Here is a 23,150-nt window from a genome sequence, read left to right on the forward strand (position 1 = left end):
CAAATGAACAGCACACACTCCAGCACATACATCACTGTTTACACACTCACTGTTTACTCACTTACACAAATACATGCAGACACAGCAATTAATCTGAGGGAACACACAGACACACACACACACACACACACACACACACACACACACACACACACACACACACACACACACACACACACACACACACACACAGTTGAATTATTAACTATATTTTCTACATCAATAAGGAGCAAACATAAACAATGTGGATGCAATCAGGAAATGTTCTGCTAGATGCAAATGTTTTCACAGAAACACATAAGCATGCATGGATATACACGTGCACACATTGCTGAGTTGCAGATGGATCTATGCATGGATACTCTCCATCATGTGCGGTACATGAAATGTTAACAGCAGAGCGAAAACAGACACACACACTCAGTGGAGATACATATGGACCCTTCTTTCCACACGGCTGCAATTCATCTGCAGTTAAATAAGGGCTCAGGAGACACAGCACACACACACACACACACACACACACACACACACACACACACACACACACACACACACACACACACACACACACACACACACACACACACACACACACACACACACACACAAACAGTCTCTGTGACCCGATCATATCATATTGTACAGTGTGCTGTAGCATGGTAAAGTATTGTGTAGTAACAGTCATATAGTTAGTTTTGTGTATTGTATGGTATTGTATCATATAACATGGTATAGTAAGTTTCATATTATATGTGTTAGTGTCATGTCATATTGTTGAGTATTATATAGTAGTGCATGTAGTATTCTATCATGTTGCATGGTATCCTATAGGATTATGTCATATAGCATTGTATAGTAGAGTGCAGTATTTTAAGCTATTGCATCGGATCAAACTGCATTGTGAAATATTGTTAGGTTTCATAAAGTATAATGCAGTATTGTATTTTATGTTTTCAGCGTACTATATTGTATCATTTTGTAACATCGTATCGCTTAATGACAAATTGTGTTGTTTTTAACATGTCATGTGGTATCGTATCATACCTCATTGTGTCTCATGGTTTTGTATCATAACGTAAAGTGTTGTATCATATCGTATAATTTTATAACGTATCGTATCGAAATGTATCATATCGAGTCATATGGTATCATGGTATTGTTTCGTATCATATTGTATCATATTGTTTCATGTCGTATTATATCTTTTTTGTTTCATATTGTTTTCTATAGTGTTGTGTTGTATGTTGTGGTTATGTAAGACGTATCATATCATATAACATCGCTTTATAACCTTCTGTATTGTATCGTCTCTTATTGCATCGTTTCATTTTATACCATATCATGTTGTTTCGTGTCGTTTTTTATTGTATCATAAAGTATCTGGTTGTATCATATTGTATTGTATTGCATTGTATCATATAGTATTGTGTCGTATCGTATTGTCTCGTCTCATCTTGTCTAATATCTTATAGCACTGAGTTGTAAATAAATCTACAATGTAGTTCAGAAAGAGAATGAGACGTGGATTTTACGCTCTTTACAGAAACTTTACACCTGTTAGGAGCAGTAAACAGCTTTCAGCCAACACCGATGTTTTAAATCACTTATATCTCCATATTAATTTACTCTGACTTTAAACCCACATATTAAGTATTAAATTTAATCGAATATATTAAATCATAAGAAGTTAGAACAGAAGTATTTTGTCTCTCCCCCTTAAGTACTGGGATTCATTAGAGCTTTGTTTGTTCAAAAACAACCTGGATTATTAGCATTTTCTTTGTTTCATCAGAAAACACGTCTTTAAAAATGTAAGAATATATACACACTTATGAACAACCTTCCAGTTTAAAGGTTTATTTCTACATTACAGCACCAGAGAAGTGTCCTGTGTGATTTTCTATCAAGTTCAGCAGAGTGAAGCTGTTTCAATTTAACCTTTGTTTAACATTTAACAGCTGATTTCACTGCATTCATTACAGCTGCTGCTGCTGCTGCTGCTGCCTCCCTTTCACTAAGCGTGCACACTTTTACAGAATCATTTTAGAGAATCACCTCATGCATGAAGTTTCAGTCTACTGAGCAAAATTTAATGGAAATGAAGCATGATCTTTTTCCTGAATATAAGCAAAAAGTTCTGGTTGCAGAACCCAAACCAATCATTTCACAGAGTTAACCATGAGCTCTGTGTTTTTGTCCTGGTGCAGATGTGACTCTGAAATATGAGAGGCTAAAAATAAGTAACTTAAGATGAGTCTTCTCATTTTACAGACAACCTGAACTTGTGAGGGACATGATATCAAAGAGAAACATTCTGATGGATCTGATTCCTTTTATAAAGCTCTTCCTGCATGAACATAAACACAGAACATGGGGTGTTTATGGGTCTGTTTGTATGTTGGTCCCTGAAACCAGTGAGCGTCCTCAGTTTGCCTGAGATGAGAAGACAGAGGACGGTTTCAGCTTAAAGCCCCCCAGAGACACACTGCGAGAAATCACCTGCTGAGATCAGAAGCCATTACAGAAGTGTCTCCATCACACCCCCGAGAGATCGTGAAGCTTACTGGACGCACAATAGCAACACACACACACACACACACACACACACACACACACACACACACACACACACACACACACACACACACACACACACACACACACACACACACACAAGCTCGGGCACACACAGATATTTGGGTTTTAGTTGCAGAAATAATTCTTGGAGGCAGAGTTTCTCTGAGGGCAAACACTCCCAATGGGAGAGTTAAATCTTAATAACTGGGGGATATTTTGGAAAGTAACTGTCAGCTATGACTTCATCCCCTTTTCTTTACCTCCATTCCTCCCTCCTCTTTCATATTTATTTCCTTTCAGCTCTATAACCCCCCCTCTCTCATTGTGTCTCCTTCCTTTATATCATTTAGCTGATTTAGCGATGTAACAATACACAACTCATGATGAGATAAGATTCATGAGATGCTTTTATTTTGCTTTTTAATGACTTACGACTAAATTTACTATTTTGATGTAAAATGTGCTTTTATTTTGAAAGGGTGCAAAAGATGCATATGCTAGATGGTAAAGTTCAGGAGGTAAATGGAAACAGCTAAAAGAACAAGCTTCAGTGAAAAATGTTGGATGTAGCAACACCATCAAAGAGGCATTAGCTCGTATGTTGACTTACTGTGTGTTAAATATCTCTCTGTTACCTGCAGAGCAAGAAGGAGAAACTGGTGAACCAGTGAATCCTTAAATGCAAAATCTTCACTTGCATCTGCTCCGTCTCTGCACCTCTGTTCAGCTAAATATGTAGCAGACATAATAACGTCCAATGAGGGAGGTCAAAGGCAGATAGTTCCATCTGCTGATTAGGTAAAGGTATCCTGACTCATTTTTCATCTCATCGATTTGAATTAGTCACATAAATGTACAGATTTTTGACTGTCTTGCAGGGTACCATTACATCTCTCTTCCTTCCTCTCTATCTCCTCTCCTCTTCATCTCTGTTTCCCCTCCCATCTCCTCTAACTCTATCCCTCTCTCCTCTCTCTTCCTCTCCTCACCGGGCCTCAGAGGACTGGGTCTTGTCATTAGACCCTAAAGCTGAGTCAGGGTAGACAACAAGCTGCCAAGGTCAGATGTATTATGAGCGCTCTCTCTCTCTCTCTCTCTCTCTCTCTCTCTCTCTCTCTAACACTCACACTGTATGTTTTTGTTTAACTTTTCTCACAATCAAACATCAAAACATCAACATTCATGTATGACGATCTTCTTGACCTGACTTTGAACCACACTCTGCTCCGTAATTATCATCTCCAACACTTAGCACACTCAAATAAATACACACTCACACTCACACACACACACACACACACACACACACACACACACACACACACACACACACACACACACACACACCTTCCTGCCATCACAGCTGGCTCACATCATTTTCATAAGTAATCCTGGTCTGTTAGCACTGTGATCACTTCACTGCATATTTAATGCACCATCATCATGATGGGGGGAGGTGGCAGGCCCTGTTTTATTCACAGCAGCTGTGTGTGGCCACTTGACACATTTAGTAGCACATCATAAAGGTGTGTGAGAGGGGGAGTGGGTGAAAGGTCAGCTGATCTGAACTTAAAGCTGCTACAGTTTAAATCATGTGAGTGTGAAAGGGGTCGATGGTTATCTTGAACTCACCAGCTGAATCTGCACCTTTTCTAAACTTGAGGCCACTCTGACACAAAATCTCCAGACACATTCTTGGTCATTGTGGGACTTTGAGGGACTGATATTTTCCTGAACTGATTTTCAAACCTGCACCTCACAGTTGGAGATTTTCATACGAGACTTGACTGTACCGTATAAAACATGGACGCAGTCTCAGTGACGTCACTCTGAAGACCGAAGAGGAGGTGACCATATTGGACATGCTTATACTCCCAGCTACTCTAGAAACCAGCAGATAGGTGGAGTTGAGGCTATGGCCTACAGCTACAAAGCGCCCACCTGTCAGACAAATCAGGTACGCCCTTAATTATGCCAGATTATGCAATATTCAAAATCTTAATATATATCAAAATAGATGAGTTATAGATAAATATAATCCCTGCACATTGTTGCAGATAAAGAAAGGAGCTACAGAGACAAAAACGTCTCTTGCACCGTGCTGTAAACACGTTTAACCCTGCTATAAATGTTAATACAGACTCGAATGGGGTTTCTTTGGCCTTTGGAGCCAGTCTCAATTGGACACTTGAGGAACTGCAGTTTTAGCCGAGGTTTTAAAGGTCACTGCACGTGTCAGACTGGCCCTCACAACTGGAAATACTCTGTGTGGGCCTTGGAGGAGTGTCCAAAAGTAGAAGTATCCAGTAAAGGTGAGTGTTTCTGTTTCTATCACTCCAGCATAGACAACATCAAGCAAACAACTGAGGCGAGCACATTTGTGAGTCCTGTCTTCACACCTACTTTCTTCAGGAGCTTGTAGGAAAACTCGGCATAAAGTCAGGGTGAACAGATTTCCTGTTGGCGTTCACTCATGCAACCCACCCAGACAAAGCTGAGAAACCAGTTTGACTCTCCTGCTGTACTCTGCCTGTTCAGCAGTAAACAGCACACAGACGCAGTGAATCATTAAGCAGTATTTCCAGGAGTCTGTGCAGATCCCCAAACAGCTAAAAATCTGTTGGATGTTTAAATGAGCAGCAGTTTGCTTCCATGCTGATCAGATGTATGTGATGATGTTTCAGTGTTGTGTTCATGACTTGATGTAACAGCCCTCTAGCAGCAGAAAACTGAAGGTTGAGTTAAAAAAAAGGTTGAATATGTAATTTTTTAGGCCAAGACTGACTTGTGACCTGCATGCTTTTCAGTGTTTTTACACTCTCCTGCATATAAAGTATGTTTTTACTAGTTTATCATTTACTTTAAATTCACCAAGTTCTTATTGAATGAGGTTTTTGTGGCTGAAAAGATGATCTAGATTTTGGTGAAAGGATAAACATGATTTAAGAATCCTGTCCACATGATTTATAGATACATGTGTGTTTTTCTACCTGATAGTCTTCCCCTCCCTCAGGTCGTACAGAGAGAAGAAGATGTCCGTGTCCTCTCCGATGCTGTTGTAGGTGAAGCTCTTCAGGTTGACCAGCAGGTGGTGCGGTACAGGAACTCTGCACGGCTCCCCGTGTCGCTGCCGGCTGCCGTCACCACCCTGGATATATAACGAAGAGATGTTTTATTCTTCATTCTTGAATGGCTGTGAATGTATTGAACATTTGACTCCTGTGGGACTCCACTCAGGTTCCTCCAGTATGAGGATCATTACCTGTGTGGTGCTCTGCTGGACGCTGTGTCTGCTGGAGAGGTGCTGTGGATGAGAAAGGACACAACATTACAGAAGGAGTCAATATCACCATGTTTCCTTTCCTTTCACCTTGTCTTCTATTTGTTTCCTCTCCACCCTACTACTCTATATCTACTCTTCTTTCCTTGTTCCCTCTCCTCTTTTCTCTCCTCTCATCTTGTCATCTTTCCTTGTTTTCCTGTACTTCTCTTATTCCCCTCTTTCCACTCCAGTACTCTATTTTCATCTCTCCTCCTTGGCTTACTACTTCCTCTCCTTTCCTCACATCTTGTCCCCATGTCTTATCTCCTGTCCTTGTTTCCTTCACAACTTAAACCTCTCCTCTTTACTCCATCTGTCCTTTTCCTGCCCTTGTGGCCTTGCTGTCTTTTCACTCATCTCATCTCTTTGCATTCTCTTTTTTCATTGGGACTCCTGTCCATTTTCCTCTCTTTGCACTCTCTTATTTTCTCAGGTCCTTGCTTCCTTCACTCTCATCCTTTCCTCTTTTTGTCCTAAACCTTTCTCACATTTTGTCTCCTATCCTTCTTCACTTTCCTCCACCCCCCTTCTCCTCCTGTTGTGCTGTGTTTTTGTTCCCCTTACTCTTATCTCTTTGCATCCTTCCCTTCCCCCCTCTCTCTATCTCCTCTCTTTGCAACCTTCCCTTCCCTTCTCTCTACCTCTCTCCTCTCTTTGCATCCTTCACTTCACCCCCCCTCTCTCTCTCCTCTCCTCTCCTTGCATCCTTTCCTTCCCTCCTCTTTTTCTCCCCTCTCTTTGCATCCATCCCTTGCCTCCACTCCCTCCTCTCTTTGCATCCTTCCGTTTCATCCTTCCCTCCACTCTCTCTCTCCTCCCATTTGCATCCTTCCCTTTAATCCTTTCCTTCCTTCCTTTTTCTCCTCTCTTTGCATTATTCCCCCCTCCTCTCCCTCCTCTATTTGCATCCTTCCCTTCCCTCCTCTCTGTCTCTCTCCTCTCTTTGCATCCTTCCCTCCTCTCTTTGCACTCTCTCCTCTTCTCAGTCCTGCCCTGTCTTGAGCTTCTCTCTCTCCGTTGTATCCTCCTCTCTTTGGATCCTTCCCTTCTCTCCTCTCTTTCCTCTCTTTGCACTCTCTCCTGTTCTCAGTCCTTCTCTGTCTTTAGCTGCTCTCTCTCCGTTGTATCTCTCTTCTCTCTCCTCTCTGCCTCAGATGATGAAAATGCTTGAACTCCCCACCGACTCATTACTCCGTCTTGTCTCTGTAAATCTCGGAGCGGCGGTACGGGAGCAGAGGGAGCGGGAAGTGAAAACCTGTTTGATGAATTGAAGTAATGACTGTCAAATGCAAGCCATCTGCAAATATTACAACCTGAGCAGAAAATTAGCCTGCAGCCACTTTCTCATCTCCTTCTTAACGCCTGATTCTGCCAGGTAACCAATCAGAACTGTTCTGCTACTTCACTGCGTGCAGCTGGTGTAAGAGAAATATCACCACAGAGGCCTTCTGGCAAACACAACACATGATCTGCTCTGACAGAATGGACATCATACTTTTGGCACACCTCTTCTGGTTTATCTGATAACCGTCATTGATTACACTTTGTATAACTGCAATACAATTTTTTGCCAGAAGCATATCATGTCATTTTCTGTGATGAATCATATTGTCTTTTTATGCATGAACAGATCACCATATCTTACAGATGTTCAGATGTTATTTGGTTTCATATGACTGGTTATTTTCACTAAGTAAGCTTATTTTAATTTCGGATCTTGGTCTCAAAAAAGTACAGTGTAGTATTTTTATACTACATGACACAGACACATGATTTTTAAAATTTTTAAGTTGTGTTTTTCGGCATTTTTGCCTTTAATGGATAGGACAGCTGAAGAGAAACATGAAATGTGGGGAGTAGAGCGTGGGGAAAGGGCATAGACTGTATAATTAATGGACGTAGTATCAGTGACGTCACCCATCTGTTTCTGTTTTGAAGCCAATCGTCGGCAGGAGCCATATTGGAAATGCTGAACACAACCGAACTTCTGTCGAGCTAGTGTGAGGTAAAGAGACAAATTTGACTACAGTGTTCTCGCCTGTCAATCAAGTCAGTCATGTCCAGAAGAGGGCAAAACTCGTAATCTTAATATCTTCTGAACCGTTGCGTTATAAAAAAATTCACCCCCCCGCACTGTGTGCTGATAGCAAAATTAGCTCTTCGGACCTAAGCCGTTTTTTGTTCCAGGCTGTTAACATGTTTATTTCTGCTGCAAAGATAGTCTTTTTTAATTGGTGTGTATGTTGTTTCCGGTGTTTCTGCAGCCAGCCTCAGGCGGATGCTCAATGAACTGCAGTTTATAACACTTCCACATGGGCTTCATATTTGGAGAGAGGAGGTTGCCAATTGAGAAAGACATGCATGAAATGGGCAAGGCCAGGAGTTGAACCTACGACTGTTGCGATGAGGACTATAGCCTCTGTATATGAGGCTGGCTTAGACCACAAGACCAACGGCGCCCCGTAAAAGTAATAATACTAACAAAAAGGAATTAAGAAGTCAGGTGACAGAGGGGACTGTACTGTTGCAGATGTTTGTAAATTTGCATCACTTTAAAATGTGCAGCCTGTTTCCCTTGACAGGAAATCTCATTGCAATGTGCCTCTGTTGGCCACCATATTTTATCCTTATATATTGAGTCACTAATTATTTGTCCAAAGCTTTCTCTCTATGTCTACACTGTAGGATTTTGTCCTGACAGATCTCTCCCCCCTACTCCTTTGTTCTGGGGATCACAACCTGGTTGGTGTTTTTCCCACAACATCTGACAACACTAAAGAGAAATTCTGCAGAAGGAGAAGGTTGAAGGGGATGTATGGATCTCAAAACTCAAACAAGGAGACAACTGTTTGAGTCCCGTGAGTAAACAGTAAACACTTATGTTATGTCAGAAGCATTTTGTAACTTAAGTCCACTACATCCATGATAAAGTTACCCTTAGATCCAGTCCTATGATCTTTTTCTTAACACAACAAAGGGTCAGTTTGGCTTCATTGAGACATGACATTCAGCACATTTTCGGATATTGCTGATGCCGGTCTTCCCCAAAGATCTGTATGTGATGATATGGAGTCATTTGTAAGTATATGGAATCGCCGAATAAACAATCCATTTCTATGCACTGATTCTCCTGAGCCAGCAGTCCTTCTGTATTCACACTGAATTATTCTGCACTTTTCTTACTGTTGTGTTATTTTGGAAAGTTTTCTTTTGCTTACTTTCCTTTTTTGTTGTTTCTTTAACTTCTTATGTGATTCTGCTGATGCTGCAGTAATGTAAATTCACCACAGGGATCAATGAAGCTTCATTTTTTACATCTTGTGTTTTCTTCATTGTGACCTTTTCTCTGTCAAGTTTAACAGACTGAGACAGAAAGTAAATCTCAGTGAAGAATCGAGTCGGCAGAGAAGCTTTATATTATAATTTAAACTCCATGTCTTGTTTCGGTAACTTTGTTTTGTTTGACTTTATTTTGGATGTGCTCCTCTGTGAAGGACGTTCTGCATTTTAACAGGATCTGATGATACAGAGAGAGGCTGCTATATTTCATTGTGCATCATAAATGTTTGTAATGTTTCTGTCTCTATCTGTGTGTGTTCTTTGTTCCCCTGCTTCCATCCCACCATCCATCAACTTTTATCTCTCCGCTCCTCCTTCCCCCTCTGTCTCTCATCCTGTCTCCAGATCAGTCTCCAGGCAACTGAACAAAGGGGGAATCACTGAGACTACAGCGTTTGACTGCAACAGCTCAGCTATTTAAAGCAGACTGATGTAAGACTCAGAACATCAAGTAACACTGAGTGACCAAGAATACTGCTCTCTCACTGCTGCAGCCCACAGAGCCGGAGCTACAGTTTGTTTCCTTTTCAAATCTGTGACGCAGATCCATGAAACAAAATGTATTTATTCTTTGCTTCCAGAAATGTCCGTGTTTGGCCTTCAGGGTGGAACATCAGAATATTTAATGACTTTTATCTTAACTTGGTTCAACAAGGGCAGAATAATCACATAATTTCATCTTATTAAGCAAGCATTTCAATTATAAACCACCAAGCAGAGTAAGAGATGGTAAGGGGACAATCACTGCAGCCCTGAGTGAATACTTTATCAGCTGAATTGTAAACTTTAATATTTCATTTCTTTTTATAACTACATTATTTTACTTTATTTGTTATAAAAGCTTGTTTTAAGTTGATTGAAAACTAGACTGCATAAATAAAAAAATATAGAAACTGACAAACAGCCATTCCTGTTTGATAGGTATTGAATTTCAGCCTTAGATTAGTGTGTGTGCAAGAGTGTCAAAATGTTTGTGAGGAGGTCCTCATTAATCAGATCTCCAACAGACCATGCAAAAAAGAACAATGTGGATTAATAATGTTTCATATAAACTGATCAGCTGTAACATTTTGAACACCTGTCTGATACCGTGGCCCCCTCCTGAGATACTCCTCTAGACCTCTGAAGGTGTGTTATGATACCTGGCACCAAGACGTCAGCAGCAGATCCTTGAAGTTGTGAGATGAGACCTCCATGGATCAGAGCTCATTGTTCAATTCACCCTCCAGATGCTCAATTGTATTGAGATCTGTAGAGTTTGGAGACCAAGTCAGCACCTTGAACTTGCTGGTCACCTTCTTCCATTGCTCTGTGGTTCAGTTCTGATGCTCACATGTCTATTGAAGGAGCTTTCAGTGGTGGCAGGGGTCAGCATGGGTACCCTGACTGGTCTGCAGCTACACAGCCCCATAAACAACAAACTGCGTCGCACTGTGTCCTGACACCTTTCTGTCAGACCTGTCATTAGGGCCTGTCTCCACTAACAGTGTCCTTTGCTCGGGCTCATGGCCCATTTTCTGTACAAAAAACTAATACAGCTGAGTATTTTCAGTACCCTGCATCCTAAGCGCAAAACACCCGCAGTGTCAGCTGTTTCAGCCCTCTCAGTTTAAAATAGTTCAACTTCTGAAACACCATAGGGCTCCTCAGTGTCACTCCATAACTGAACAATCCAATCAGGAGGGATCGGACTAATGCCAACAACTTAATCAACAACGGTGAAGGGGAAGAAACTAACCTTTTTCATTTTACTGTAGCTTTAATATCCAGCTGTTGCTAATGCCAGGAGAGGATTCTTCCATTGTTCTACATTTTCTTTGTAAAAATCTCTGCAAAAATTAGCCTTACAGAGCTTTTACAAATATAACATTCACTACAGAGGGAAGAGATATTGCATTGAGACAACTTTCATCACCTGGAAGCAGTAAGCACCGGTTAGTGCTGAATTTGAGGTTTTTGGCACTGTCAGCACAAGAAACAGTGTTAGTGGAAACAGGCCCTTAACTTCTCAGCAGTTTGGGCTCCAGTAACTTTTCTGTTGTATCAGACTAAGGCAAACCTTCACTCTCCATTCACATCAACGGATAAAATGCCAATGATCCTGTCCCACATTTACTGGTTTTACCTTCTTGGACCACTTTTTGTAGATGCTGACCCCTGCAGACCAGTAACACCACACAAGGGCTAAAGGTTTCGAGATGCTGTGACCAAGTCGTCTAACCATCACAGTTTGGTCCTTGCCAAAGTCACTCACATCCTTGCAGTCGGCCATTTTTCTGAGTATATAAAGTTGTTCAGAGACAGTTATTCACTGCCTACAACACAAAGGCCTCCTGTAGACTGTTATTGAAGTGTATAAAGGCTGAAGGTCTGCTGGCAAAGGATGGGCCAAGTAAACACAGGATTTGTAACCCAGAGCCAGGTTTTACTGTTAGGTGTCAAAGAAAAGTCAAAGTTGTTTTATTCTTTATAAGTTTATATACTTAATGAATATTTTAAACCCTACTGTGAGACTCGCCCAGATAAAGCGCAGAGCCACCAGTAGAGGATGTGTTTGTACTGGGAGGATTCCAGCAGAGACACTAGATGAACTGAAAGTGAATTTTCAAAAATAAAAGCGCAGGAGCTCGGTCGAGGATGAATATTTGATAAAAGCAGCATGCTCAGTGCAACAAAGACGTATTCTTCAGATGCACGGAGGAAAAAACAACAGAAGTAGACGGATGATGATGATAAGGAGGAGGAGGACAGCCAGCAGGACAGAGAATCAAAACACACCAACAGGTGGCTGATTTCAACGGAACACAACAACCCTTCCCTCAGCGACAGTCTGGGATGAAGTTTGACAAAGTCTTCCAGAGGAGATGTGCCAGAGAGAATTTTCCCCAACTCAGTCTGAGCAGAGTCCAAAGACAAAAAACAACAGAGACTTCTGACGCTAAATAAATAAAAGTCTTACCATTTTATAAAGATCTGACACGCTTATCTGGTCTTCATCCACCATCTCAAACTCCTTTCTTGGTACCAGGTCCAGACCCAGGTGTCTGAGAGAGAGAGAGAGAGAGAGAGAGAGAGAGAGAGAGAGAGAGAGAGAGAGAGAGAGAGAGAGAGAGAGAGAGAGGGAGAGAGAGAGGGAGAGAGAGAGAGAGAGAGAGAGAGAGAGAGAGAGAGAGAGAGAGAGAACATCAGTGTCTTTTATTCAAACTTCACAAAGATCTTTTGGATTGGATTGTGATATGGATGCAGATACATGAAGCTTTCTAATAACTTACTGTTAGATCCACAGCCACACCCCCCCTCTCTCGTTGGTTGTCTCATCTAGTCTACTTATAACCCAGCTCTCTTACTGATCTTCTGGTTGTGTAAGATGCTTGATTCTGACTGATCAAAACCCCTTGACGATAGTTGTTAAATTTCACTAACATGAGCAGCATCAGAGGCAAACTGATCACACGTCATGTCAAATCAATCCGCGGAAAATAGTTTCCGTACGTTTTGTTTCTGCATGTTGATTTTTCCATTTGTATCAAAACAATGTAGCTAAGACACTAGTTTCGATTAGCATGCTAAAGCCGCAGGCTAAACAACATGTATATTTACACCTTGGATCCTGTCCAGCGCTCCTAGCAATGAGCGGAGCAGGTCAGAGCAACTTTGGGTTACCGACTGCTAAAAAGAAACTTAACCCAGGGTGGACAGGACCCCTGCTTCATCAGGGTCTTGTCTCACCCTGTCGGGATTCTATTTCCCATAACTACCTGCTAACCATACATTATCTTTTTGTTTTTTTACCCCCTTTCCACTAAGTCAGTTCCAGGGCTGGTTCGGAGTCAGAGCCTAATCTGGACCTAGATCGTTGTGTTTCGACCACCTAAGAGCTGGTCCTAAACCAGAAAAACCTGTTCCAGAGTAGCACCAACTCCTTGCCTGTTTACATCAGGGGGTGGAGGTGGGGTTATTGTGACGTGGCTCTCTTGTGGCCCTTGCCTGTGGAGAAGCAAGCTGGTTCTTAAGAGGTTCTCAAGTTGATCCAACTCTGAACAAACTCAATCTTAATCTGAAGAGACTCTTGATTTATGTGACATGATGTAGGTCTCCTCAGCTGCTGACCCTTGTGATGATGTCGGTGTGTGTTGTTTGTGAGACAGTGAAAAGTTGTGTGTTTGTATTCTCACTCGTTGCCCCAGTCCAGTCTGACGGTGATGTGTCTCTTCACGTCTCGGCTCTGGTCCTGCGTCAGGTGACCCGACAGGAGCTGCCTCCTCAGGTCGATCAGCTCCATCATCACGTGGCGGACCTTGTAGAACAGATCGACTTTGTGTTTCTGATGGACGGAGAAAGAAAGAGAGAAGAAAGAGAGGAGGGGGGTTAGATTCCTCTGATGTTCTGCACTCTGCATTCATACTGTGTGGCTGGTGAAGAAGCTGAGTAAGCTGTCATTCTCTGGCAGCACAAGGTCTTTCTGTGGTGTTTTATCCAAAACCCTGGCGCTCAGACAATAACTACTCCCACTGTAATGCAGTTAAGGTGAATGTGCTCATTGTTTACAAGCTTATTCCCATTTAGCCTCACAGAGACAGGCAGAGCCTATGCCAGCGTGATTTGGCAAGTAGGCAGAGAAACACGCTGAACAGATCACAGCTTGTATCAACAAACACTTTTACAGACACCAATCCAGCTCTGAAGTGTTCCAGACTGAGACATTTAGTCTGATGAGAGGCGGGACTCAAACCTTTGACCTCTAACTTTGAGTTTCACTATTTATTTGTCACAGCACAGAGAAACAGAGAGGGTTCGGGACGCTAACAAAAGAAGGTTATAGGATTTATCAAAAAGCGAAAAATTAAGTTTTGTAAATTTTAGTAGTTTTTGTTTTTAGCACTTTTGGTGAAACTACTTGATTCTGAGTGGTCAAAACCCCATAACAAAAGTGTTGAATACTTAACAGAAAAAGCAATGTCAACTTGATCCCACACATCATATCACATCAACCCTTAAAAAGTAGTTCATCACAATCCCCTCTGCCTGTTGACACTGTGGTTAAAACCATAGACTGCATAAATAATGGACGTAGTATCTGTGACGTCACCTATCTGTTTCTGAAGCGCTGTTTTGAAGCCAATCGTTAGCGGGAGCCATATTGGAAATGCTGAACACAACCTAACTTCTGTAGAGCTAGTGTGAGGTAAAGAGGCGGGCTTCGAGCCTCCTCGCCAACAGCTACAGTGTTCCCGCCTGTTGGTCAAGTCAGCTGTGCCTCTTGTAATGGAAAACTTGTAATCTATCTTTGAAATTGCAGCATTATGAAAAAATTCATCCCCCATACAGTGTGTGCTGATAGATAAATGAGCTATCCAGACTGCACTCTTTTTTTGTACTAGGCCATAAACATGTTTATTTCTGCTGTAAAGATTGGCTTTTTTGAAATAATGTGTTTATATGGTTTCCTGTACTTCCGGAGCCAGCCTCAAGCGAACACTAGAGAAACTGCAGTTTTTAACACTTCTGCATTGGCTTCAATTCTTGCGGTTGGAGGTTTTCGGTTAGTAAAACATTAAGATAGGGTGCAGATACAGCCTAGTGGTTAAATTGCGCACCCATGTAGCAGGTGACGTGGGTTCGATTCCAGCCTGCAGCTCTTGCTGCATGTCATTCCCCCACTCCTTTTCCTGCTCTATCCACTGTCCTATCCTCTCTAAATAAAGGTGTAAAAGCCCAAAAATATAACTTTGAAGAGAGCAAAAACTTAGAAATAGGATAGAATGGAACGGAATGCACCAAAGCAGTATAATATGTTCTGATGTATCATAACCAAATAACAGATGCAACAGCAACATCAGGGGCAACCTGATCACACAAATCATATCAAATCACTCCACAGAAAAGTAGTCCGTCACATTCCCCCTCTGCCTGTTGACACTGCGGTAAAAACATTAGTGTGGTCTCAGGCTGGTCCTGAGAGTGGGGAAATAATGACAGTTAGTGGGCACAGATGTGAGATTAGCCTGAGGAGCTACTGGACCCCAACCATCTCTGAGAGGGAAAAGAGCAGCAACATCCTGTCCTGTAATCTGGGCAACAGCAGCAGAGCTAGTGGGAGCATCTCTAAGCTGTCATGCTCTAAGTCACTTAAACCAGAAGCGTTAGAGATGATAGCAACTTTAAACATGTCATTGGCTGTTGAAGTATATTTTCAGGTTTGCTCACTGACCTCTCAGGTCTTTATTTACATGTTTTTTTCTTTGTTTCTTTGCAGGTGTTAGATGTGAAGTTTCATTGGCATGAAATTTGCTCTATGCATCATTAGCTTGCCTCTCAGCCATCTTTAAAAATCCATTAATTTGCCCAAAGCCATCTACAATCAGCTCTGGTACAATGTTGTTTGTTCCTTTACTCGTACAATAGTACAATTTGTAAATTAAGAGGTCGACCACAAAGATTAGTCATCCACCACTTTGATGGATTTTGCTTTAGTGAATTAAAAAGAACAAAACATTAACTAGGCGAAGGCTCAAATACGATGTTTTTCTCCTCTTCTCTGCACTGAGATGTTTTTGGGCAGAGGCAGCTAAAAGATGTCATCCTGAGATCAGGGGACTTTATTTGACATCAATTAACTTTTCCAATCAAAAGTAATAATAATTGATCTGGAAATGAAAAAATTGCTTGCAGCCCAATTATAGTCTTAATCACATTTTTCAAGCTCATATAAACATGATTATTGTCTAATGAACCTTGAAGCACTCTGAATATTCAGCATCTTCGAACACCGCCGTGGTTTCATCCTCCTCCAAAGTGTCTGAAGGCTTCTTGAATTAGACAGGTCAGTGGTCTGCTGATTCAACTGAGGTGGGACAGCAAGTGTATAAACAGGTGAGCACACATGGTCACATGCACGTTCGCTAACATGCACACATACACACACATCAGAACACACTCCCTTATGTAGCTTGTTCTATTATTAGCCCTCTAATTTACCCCACAGGCCTTCAGCAGCAGGCAGCTGCTTTAAATGACCATTCAGGTCTTGGCAGGAGAGCTAGAGAGGCAGAAAATTCCTCTGCATGGATAACACACACGCACGCACACACACACACACACACACACACACACACACACACACACACACACACACACACACACACAGAAAACACACACACACACACGCACGCACACACACACGCACGCACGCACGCACGCACGCACACACACACAGGAACACACAGGAACACTTAGTCCTCTGGGACTGTAATTGTGTAGGGTCTGTACCAAAATGTCCCTCCAACACTCTGATGCATAAGATGCTGTAAGGAGCGGTACTTGCATGCATGGGATCGGCTACACTGGTATATATTAACACACACACCTGCATACATGAATACAGGTGTTCATGCATGCACAGATAATTGCAAAAGCACACTCAAGTCGAGGTTCAGAAACCCGTTCACCCGGCTGAAGAAGTAAATAAATAACACAGTGATTCATTCACAGACTTATTCTTCTATTGTGTGAAACCCATTCACTGTCCGTCTGTCTCTCTTTGTGGGATTCATCCATACAGGAGGCTCTTATTCATCCTTACAGTAGCATTATATAGAACCTTTACATAGGGGTGTTATATAAAGAGAGCTGCAGTGCGGGCAGAGCTGCTTTTTGGGGAAAACTCAGCCTGGATGTATGACAACACTGACTTTAATAAAAAGTAGCCTCTTTTTAGATTTCAAATCTGATACAGCAGCGTGATTTTCTTTATTGAATCTTGCCTCCATGACATTTACATTGAAGGGCCTGGAAGTGGAAAAATAAATAGACCTACAGTGAATGCAGCTCATAAATATTGACAGCTGACTTTATTGTGAGGTTTCTCTGCTGTTGACCAAATGCATGCTGCGATAGATTAAGATTTTAGATAGACCAGGACGTATCGAGAAGACATCAGCAGAGTCTCACTGCAGCAGTCGTGAGCTCTTAATCTTTCTCCATACACCTGTGAGTGGACTGGGATCAGAGGTTTGAAGTAGATCACATGCAGGAGTCTGACTAAAGACAAATGTCAATACTTGAAGACTTTGGTCATTCTTACTGTGTCTATTATTCTTGAATCACTTTATTTGGCATGTCAATTAGAAGCCTCTAATAGACAGTGGTGTCACTGAATTTATTCCTTTATTCCTTATTTTCCTTATTATTTCAGACAGGAAGTCTTTGTGCAAATTTTAACACATTTCTTTTGTTTATAGGATGCAAATAGAAAAAGTACAACTTTACATTCAAATTATGATGAACTTCTGGTAATTTATTGAATAGTTGGAAGTCTACAGCCAAAGTGGACTTTGTAAAAGTAGGCAAAAAGTCTGCTTTAGGTTGCATGTGGACCGGATGAACCAAGGGTTTGGTCTTAAAGTGAAGTTTGAATGTTGGAAGTCCAGTCCTGAGTCTCCTGGTTTGACTCTGCAGGTGAGTGTTGAGACATCTCTCTGCTTCTAAAACTCTGATGACCAGAGATCAACCCTCTGCTTTTTCAGTCGTTGTCCCTTATTCAAGAAACAGCACCTCTCAAAGTGAGATCTTTTCCTTCTCCTCCTTGCTCTGCAGCCTTTAAAGATCAGTTACTCTATAAAAATCATGATAAAAACATCAGGATTTGTGCTGCAACTTCAACCATTCCTGCTTTTTTAACCAACTAAGATGGTCCTGTTGTTGTATTTATTATTCACTTGTTGTTTAGGATTTTTTCTATAAGAGCTCTGGGGTTGTTTTCAATGACTTAACTTAACTTGACTTGGGGAAACTTCAACACTTCCCCTCCACCTGAAGAAGATAACCAATCATTTTCAAGGATTTTTTTTCAGCCAAAACCTGATTTCAGTATCTCTTTTTCAGTTTGCTCGAACTTGTACTTTATGGTTTCTGTGGTAGAAAAATAGATTTTTGAATAATTTCTGGTCTATTTGTATATACTTGTTTTTAGATTCACGTTATAATTTCATTATTATCGGGACAGAGATGTTGGATCTCTGACACAGTGCAGCAGCAGGGCGGTAACAGAGATATCAGAGAGTTTTATCTCAAAGAAGGCCGACACTGAGTCACAGTTTGGATCTAAAAGCTTGATGGCATGGTTTGAAAGAAAAAGGTGAAGCACATTTGAACAGTGAGACAAAGGTTGCTTATGAGCCAACCATCAAATACAGCTTTATACAAGACTCCAGGAGCCAGGTAGCCACTCAGCCCACCGTCTGTTTCTGTCTCAAAGACCTGAACATGTGGATAATGACAGGTTTCACTAATAGCAGAGTGGGAGCAGACACACTGTGCCCTGCTCTCTCAGCATCTTCCTCTGCTTTTATCTGTTGGAAGGATAAGTGACCTTCATCCAATTCATTTACTGTCACTCAGCTGCTGCTCGGCTTTAAAATGACTGTGTTGTTGTGAGCAGAAACATGAGTAAAAGGTTTGGCAGAAAGTGTGCTGAAAGAAGAGTTACCCTCCTCTCCATTTATTAACTCAAGATATTGATTTGAGTAATTCCTAAAAGGACACCAAGAACTTACATTTCATATCTGATGTCAGCTTTAACAGGTTTTTTAGGCTCAGTTCCAAAATGAAGCATCTCACATTTAATCCCACTACAGGAGAACATCTCAGAGGTAAGAGCACAGACTCCACTTGTCTGCATCCTGCTCCCCAATGTTTAAAACATGGTATCTTTCTAACATGTAACTGTCTGAGGCTTTGTGTCCACAGAGAAACATTTCACAGCTTTGCTTCTCTTCCTCTGTGCTTCCTGATGAGGATCCTGGTGCAACATCCCGACAGTGATAAATGTGTTTTTTAGCATCCGAGTTTAAAAATATTACAACTTTTTGCCACATTTCAAATGGATCTTTACGAGTTGCTTAGCAACAAGAAGAGTCATGCACAGCAGCCCCTCTCAGCATCTGTTTAACATTTGTTTTTAAGGAGACACCCAGTGGACTCACAAGCTAATGCTCTTTGATATACACTCTGAGAGAGTCCAGATTAAGATTCTGCACCAGCATGAGACCATTAGTGATGCAGCAGCATCTTTGAGAGTACAAGCTTTTACTCATCATCTAAGAGGAGAGACAAACTACACTTTGATGGTTTTCATTAATTATACATATATTAGATCTCTTTTCATTAGAATAAATGAAACTATTTGTCAGATAATGATAAAAACAAGAAAAGCACCAGTGACAAAGTACAGAAGCTTAATTTTACTGAGTGGAGTTATAAATTACATTCTTCAGTCTACATTCAAACACTGTATCTGTGGCCTGAAGATGATTTTTTTAATTAAACATATTTTAACAGTATAAGTAGGTGTAGGCTATTCAAAAGGGGCTCACACCACATTCAAACACACTATACCTAATACCTGAAAACTGGTCTCTATCAAACATGCAAGCTAAAGAGTGAGGGTGATCTTCCAACTACCTGCCACAGAAGACACCACTCTCTTAAACAAATAAAGAAAGAAAACACATGTTGTTGGTTTCACTGCAGGGATGGTCTGACACTGGTGAAAAGTTATGGTGACCGTGACCTTTGACCATCTTGGGCCACCAAAACATCATTAGTTCATTCAATCAAAGTGGCTAACTTTGCCAAGTTCGAATAATGAACCCTAGTCTTCACAAAGATATCCTGTTTTCTACAGAGCAGAGGCCAAATACACCAACTGAGATACAAGCCAACAACATAACTACTGATCAGGCCTCCAACCAACTAACCAACCCAAGAACCAAGCCAATTAAGACCAACCAATCTACCAATCCACCAATCTATTGTCAAAGCCACCAATTAATTAACCAAACAATCCTTCAACCAACTAACCTGATAACCTAGCCACAAACGGCCCACCAAAAAACTCATGGACTCAAGCCGCCAATCAATCAACCAATCAACTCAGCAACGCACCAATCAACATACTAACCCAGCCACCAACTAGCCCACCAACTATCCAAGCAAACCACCAACCAAGCCATCAATCACCTTCAATATTGACCAACCCATGAAACAAGCTACCAATGAAACGAATAATCCACCGACTAATAAACAAGGTAACCAAGCCACCACTCAACCAACTTGTTCACTGACTAAGCCCCAATCCACTACCCAGGCCATCAATGAATTCACCAACCAACCAATCAACTGGGCAAACAACCCACTAACCAATCCACCCAACCCACCCACCCATCAACCATTTACATTAGCAAACCTCTGCCTGACTTTAGATCTATGTTATACCCAATAAATCAGATACACTAATTAGCATTAAAGTTGTTTTTTCTATCTATCATCATGAGGGTTTGAATATTTACAGTAATCATGATGCCCATTGAGTAACACAATATTTCTGTTTCCTTTCAGCTGAAGAAAAGTTTAGACCCTCCAGAACACAGGATGACATTAATCAATAAAGAATAAGAGGTTACGAGTCATTATGTTAACAGGACTCAATGAGAGTATACCTAAGAACAATAACAGCCCATATCCTACAGTACACCTCATTTGATGTGAGGTCATTGTGTGGTGTAGTTTGTTGCATCCTTTAACCAAAGGCCAGTCCATGTTTGATTCACTGGCTGTGCTGAGCTCATATAGGTCTGTTTAGAGAATAGAAACTCTATAAACTGTAGTTTGGCAGAATAAACTCTGATCCTGAGGGGGAACCTTTAATTTAGGGCAGCAGCACAAGAGTCAGCAATAAAGCCCCGAGTGGTTTACAGAGCTGAACCCTGCAGACACATCACTGAGGTACAGGACACACAAACTGCTCACTGTTGTTATTTACAGCTGCAGAGAGCGAGCAGCCGTCCCCTGAGCGAGGTCCAAAAACACATTTACACAGAGAGCTGCCCTAAAAAGCTGCACACTGTCTGCCACAGGCGCTGCTGGAGGAAACACTAAAGTACATAATCACCTTAAGTTCACCTCAAAAGAAGAAGAAAGCCATTAAGAGCCACAGAAAAACAAGGGAGAGGACAGGAGTTCACGAGCTGTTAACAGCATTAATCTCGGACATTCAGGTTGAGAATACAAATCAAGTGAAGCTACCAAGGGGCTGCACAAGCCTCAGTTTACATTTAAGTTTAGATTCTTATATCTAACTTCAATGGTGCAGATTTCATCCAATTATCCTCTACTAAAAGACACACAAGCTGAGTCCTGGCTCAAGGGCTGCATCAGCTTTCAGCACCACGTCAAAGCCTGTCGATTCTGAAGTTTTCTTCAAATGCAGCTGACTGATAAGTTCTACTTTTCCTGAGCCGTTATTGTCAAATAATTGGTTAAGTTTCATGATGTTAGCTATGTTAGTCCAGGGACATCTTACAAGGTTGCAAGGCGACAGAAAGGGTAAGGGCAAGAGCAGCTAGAGACGAAAACAGAAACCCAGACTGCATCATTTCAGTGCAGCCTGAGGGGTATAAGCAGACACTGAAGGCAACATCCTTGGTAGGCTTGATCCTTCAAAGGATGCTACTCCTGAATTGAGTTGCAGCTACAGACAGCCTGTTTTGACCTTTGACCTTTTTCAATCAACTCGGCTAAGTACGGTTGCACCAGCTGACATAAAAGGAGGGAACCAAGTCTCCTTCCTGCCAGTAACTGGAACTTCTGCATCACAAGCACACGTGTTTTGAAATGATACGGAATAATCTGACCTTCTTTGAGAGAGATCTTTAATCTAGCACTTAAATGAGTTTGTGTTTTTCTTCTTCCTTTCTTTACAGAGTAAAGTCTCCTTTGGATGGACTATTTGAGAACACAGTCCTCCACCCACCTCTCTTCCTCCTTCCCTTGCTGCCTCCTCTGCCTCTTTCCCCAGCTGGAGTGAGTAATCACACCTTCACATCCAGCGGGAACAAACACACACACACACACAAACACACACCAACACAGTTTAACACATCTTTCCCACCTCAGCACAATAAAAAGCAGCCGAGCAAATCTCCGATAATGATGCAGCTTGTAGAAGCTGTTGTGTTTCATTGGAGCTGGTTTTCAGAGCGTCCTGATATTAGTGAAAGAGTCACACAAAGCGTCAGGAGGGAGAAAACGAGCGTGCAGCAGTGCTCACCGCAGTTAACTAAATCAAACATTTACTTTCCTCTTTATTGCTGTGCTGGCCTTTTGCTTTTCACAGAGAGAGCGGGACATAAAATGACGATCTTAATCTCTGTGACAGCACATAAACTAGAAAAGGAACACCATAACCTCTCCCTTCTATTAATAAACAGCTCCACATTTTCTACCACTGCACTGAACTCCAGCCGTGGTTCTCCAAGCTGTGGGTCAGGTACCAGAGGTGGGTCTCCAGGGGGTGAGGGACTGTCACAGCTGTGCATTAGAATAAATGGGATTTATTCAGGGTGACAGCTCTAATAGCTAACAGGACATTTGCAACACCTCTTTTCCATTAGCAGCATCCTGCTCCATTTTCACACCTGACAAATGAGAAAAGCAAACGGCGAGTTTCCAAGTTTCCTTCACCATCACTGGGGGCTGGAGTGTCTGGTTGTGTTACTGATGAGGCTTAAATGTTGGATTAGATCATTAGTATCATGAAATATTTCTAACAGCTGCTGTCTCATTAAAATAAAGCACAATATGTGTCTTTGAATATATTGCTCTGGCCTTGTTTTTGTTCTTAAAACATTTAGAGAAATTTGATTTGCTTCCCTCTCGTTCACCAGCTAGATGCAAACTAAGGCTGCATTTATGAGCTCCTTGAGTGGTCCCAGTCTCCGAGTGGAGAAGTTGCTCTTCTGACTTTGGTGTGTTCATGTGCTTTGAAAAGTGGGGTTTAACGTCACCTGAGTGTTTTGGGGTGGGATGCTAATAAATACGAAAATATAGCTAAAGCATCTGACTTGTTGTT

At 41.6% G+C, this 23,150-nt stretch overlaps 1 protein-coding gene across 3 annotated transcripts in view; it reads right to left on the reverse strand.

Annotated features, from left to right (window-relative positions):
- Positions 1–23,150, reverse strand: part of LOC117832576 (dedicator of cytokinesis protein 3-like) — a 267,287-nt gene that overhangs the window by 58,229 nt on the left and 185,908 nt on the right. For all 3 annotated transcript variants that reach the window (XM_034711939.1, XM_034711880.1, XM_034711804.1), the window contains exons 7-10: positions 13,417–13,565; positions 12,201–12,285; positions 5,843–5,884; positions 5,571–5,728 (exon numbers count right to left, since the gene is read on the reverse strand). In XM_034711939.1, coding sequence (XP_034567830.1) covers positions 5,571–5,728; positions 5,843–5,884; positions 12,201–12,285; positions 13,417–13,565 — 434 coding nt within the window. The remainder of the gene's footprint in view (positions 1–5,570; positions 5,729–5,842; positions 5,885–12,200; positions 12,286–13,416; positions 13,566–23,150) is intronic.

Source organism: Notolabrus celidotus, chromosome 1 (genome assembly GCF_009762535.1).
Source record: "Notolabrus celidotus isolate fNotCel1 chromosome 1, fNotCel1.pri, whole genome shotgun sequence".
In the NCBI taxonomy this organism is placed as follows: domain Eukaryota; kingdom Metazoa; phylum Chordata; class Actinopteri; order Labriformes; family Labridae; genus Notolabrus; species Notolabrus celidotus.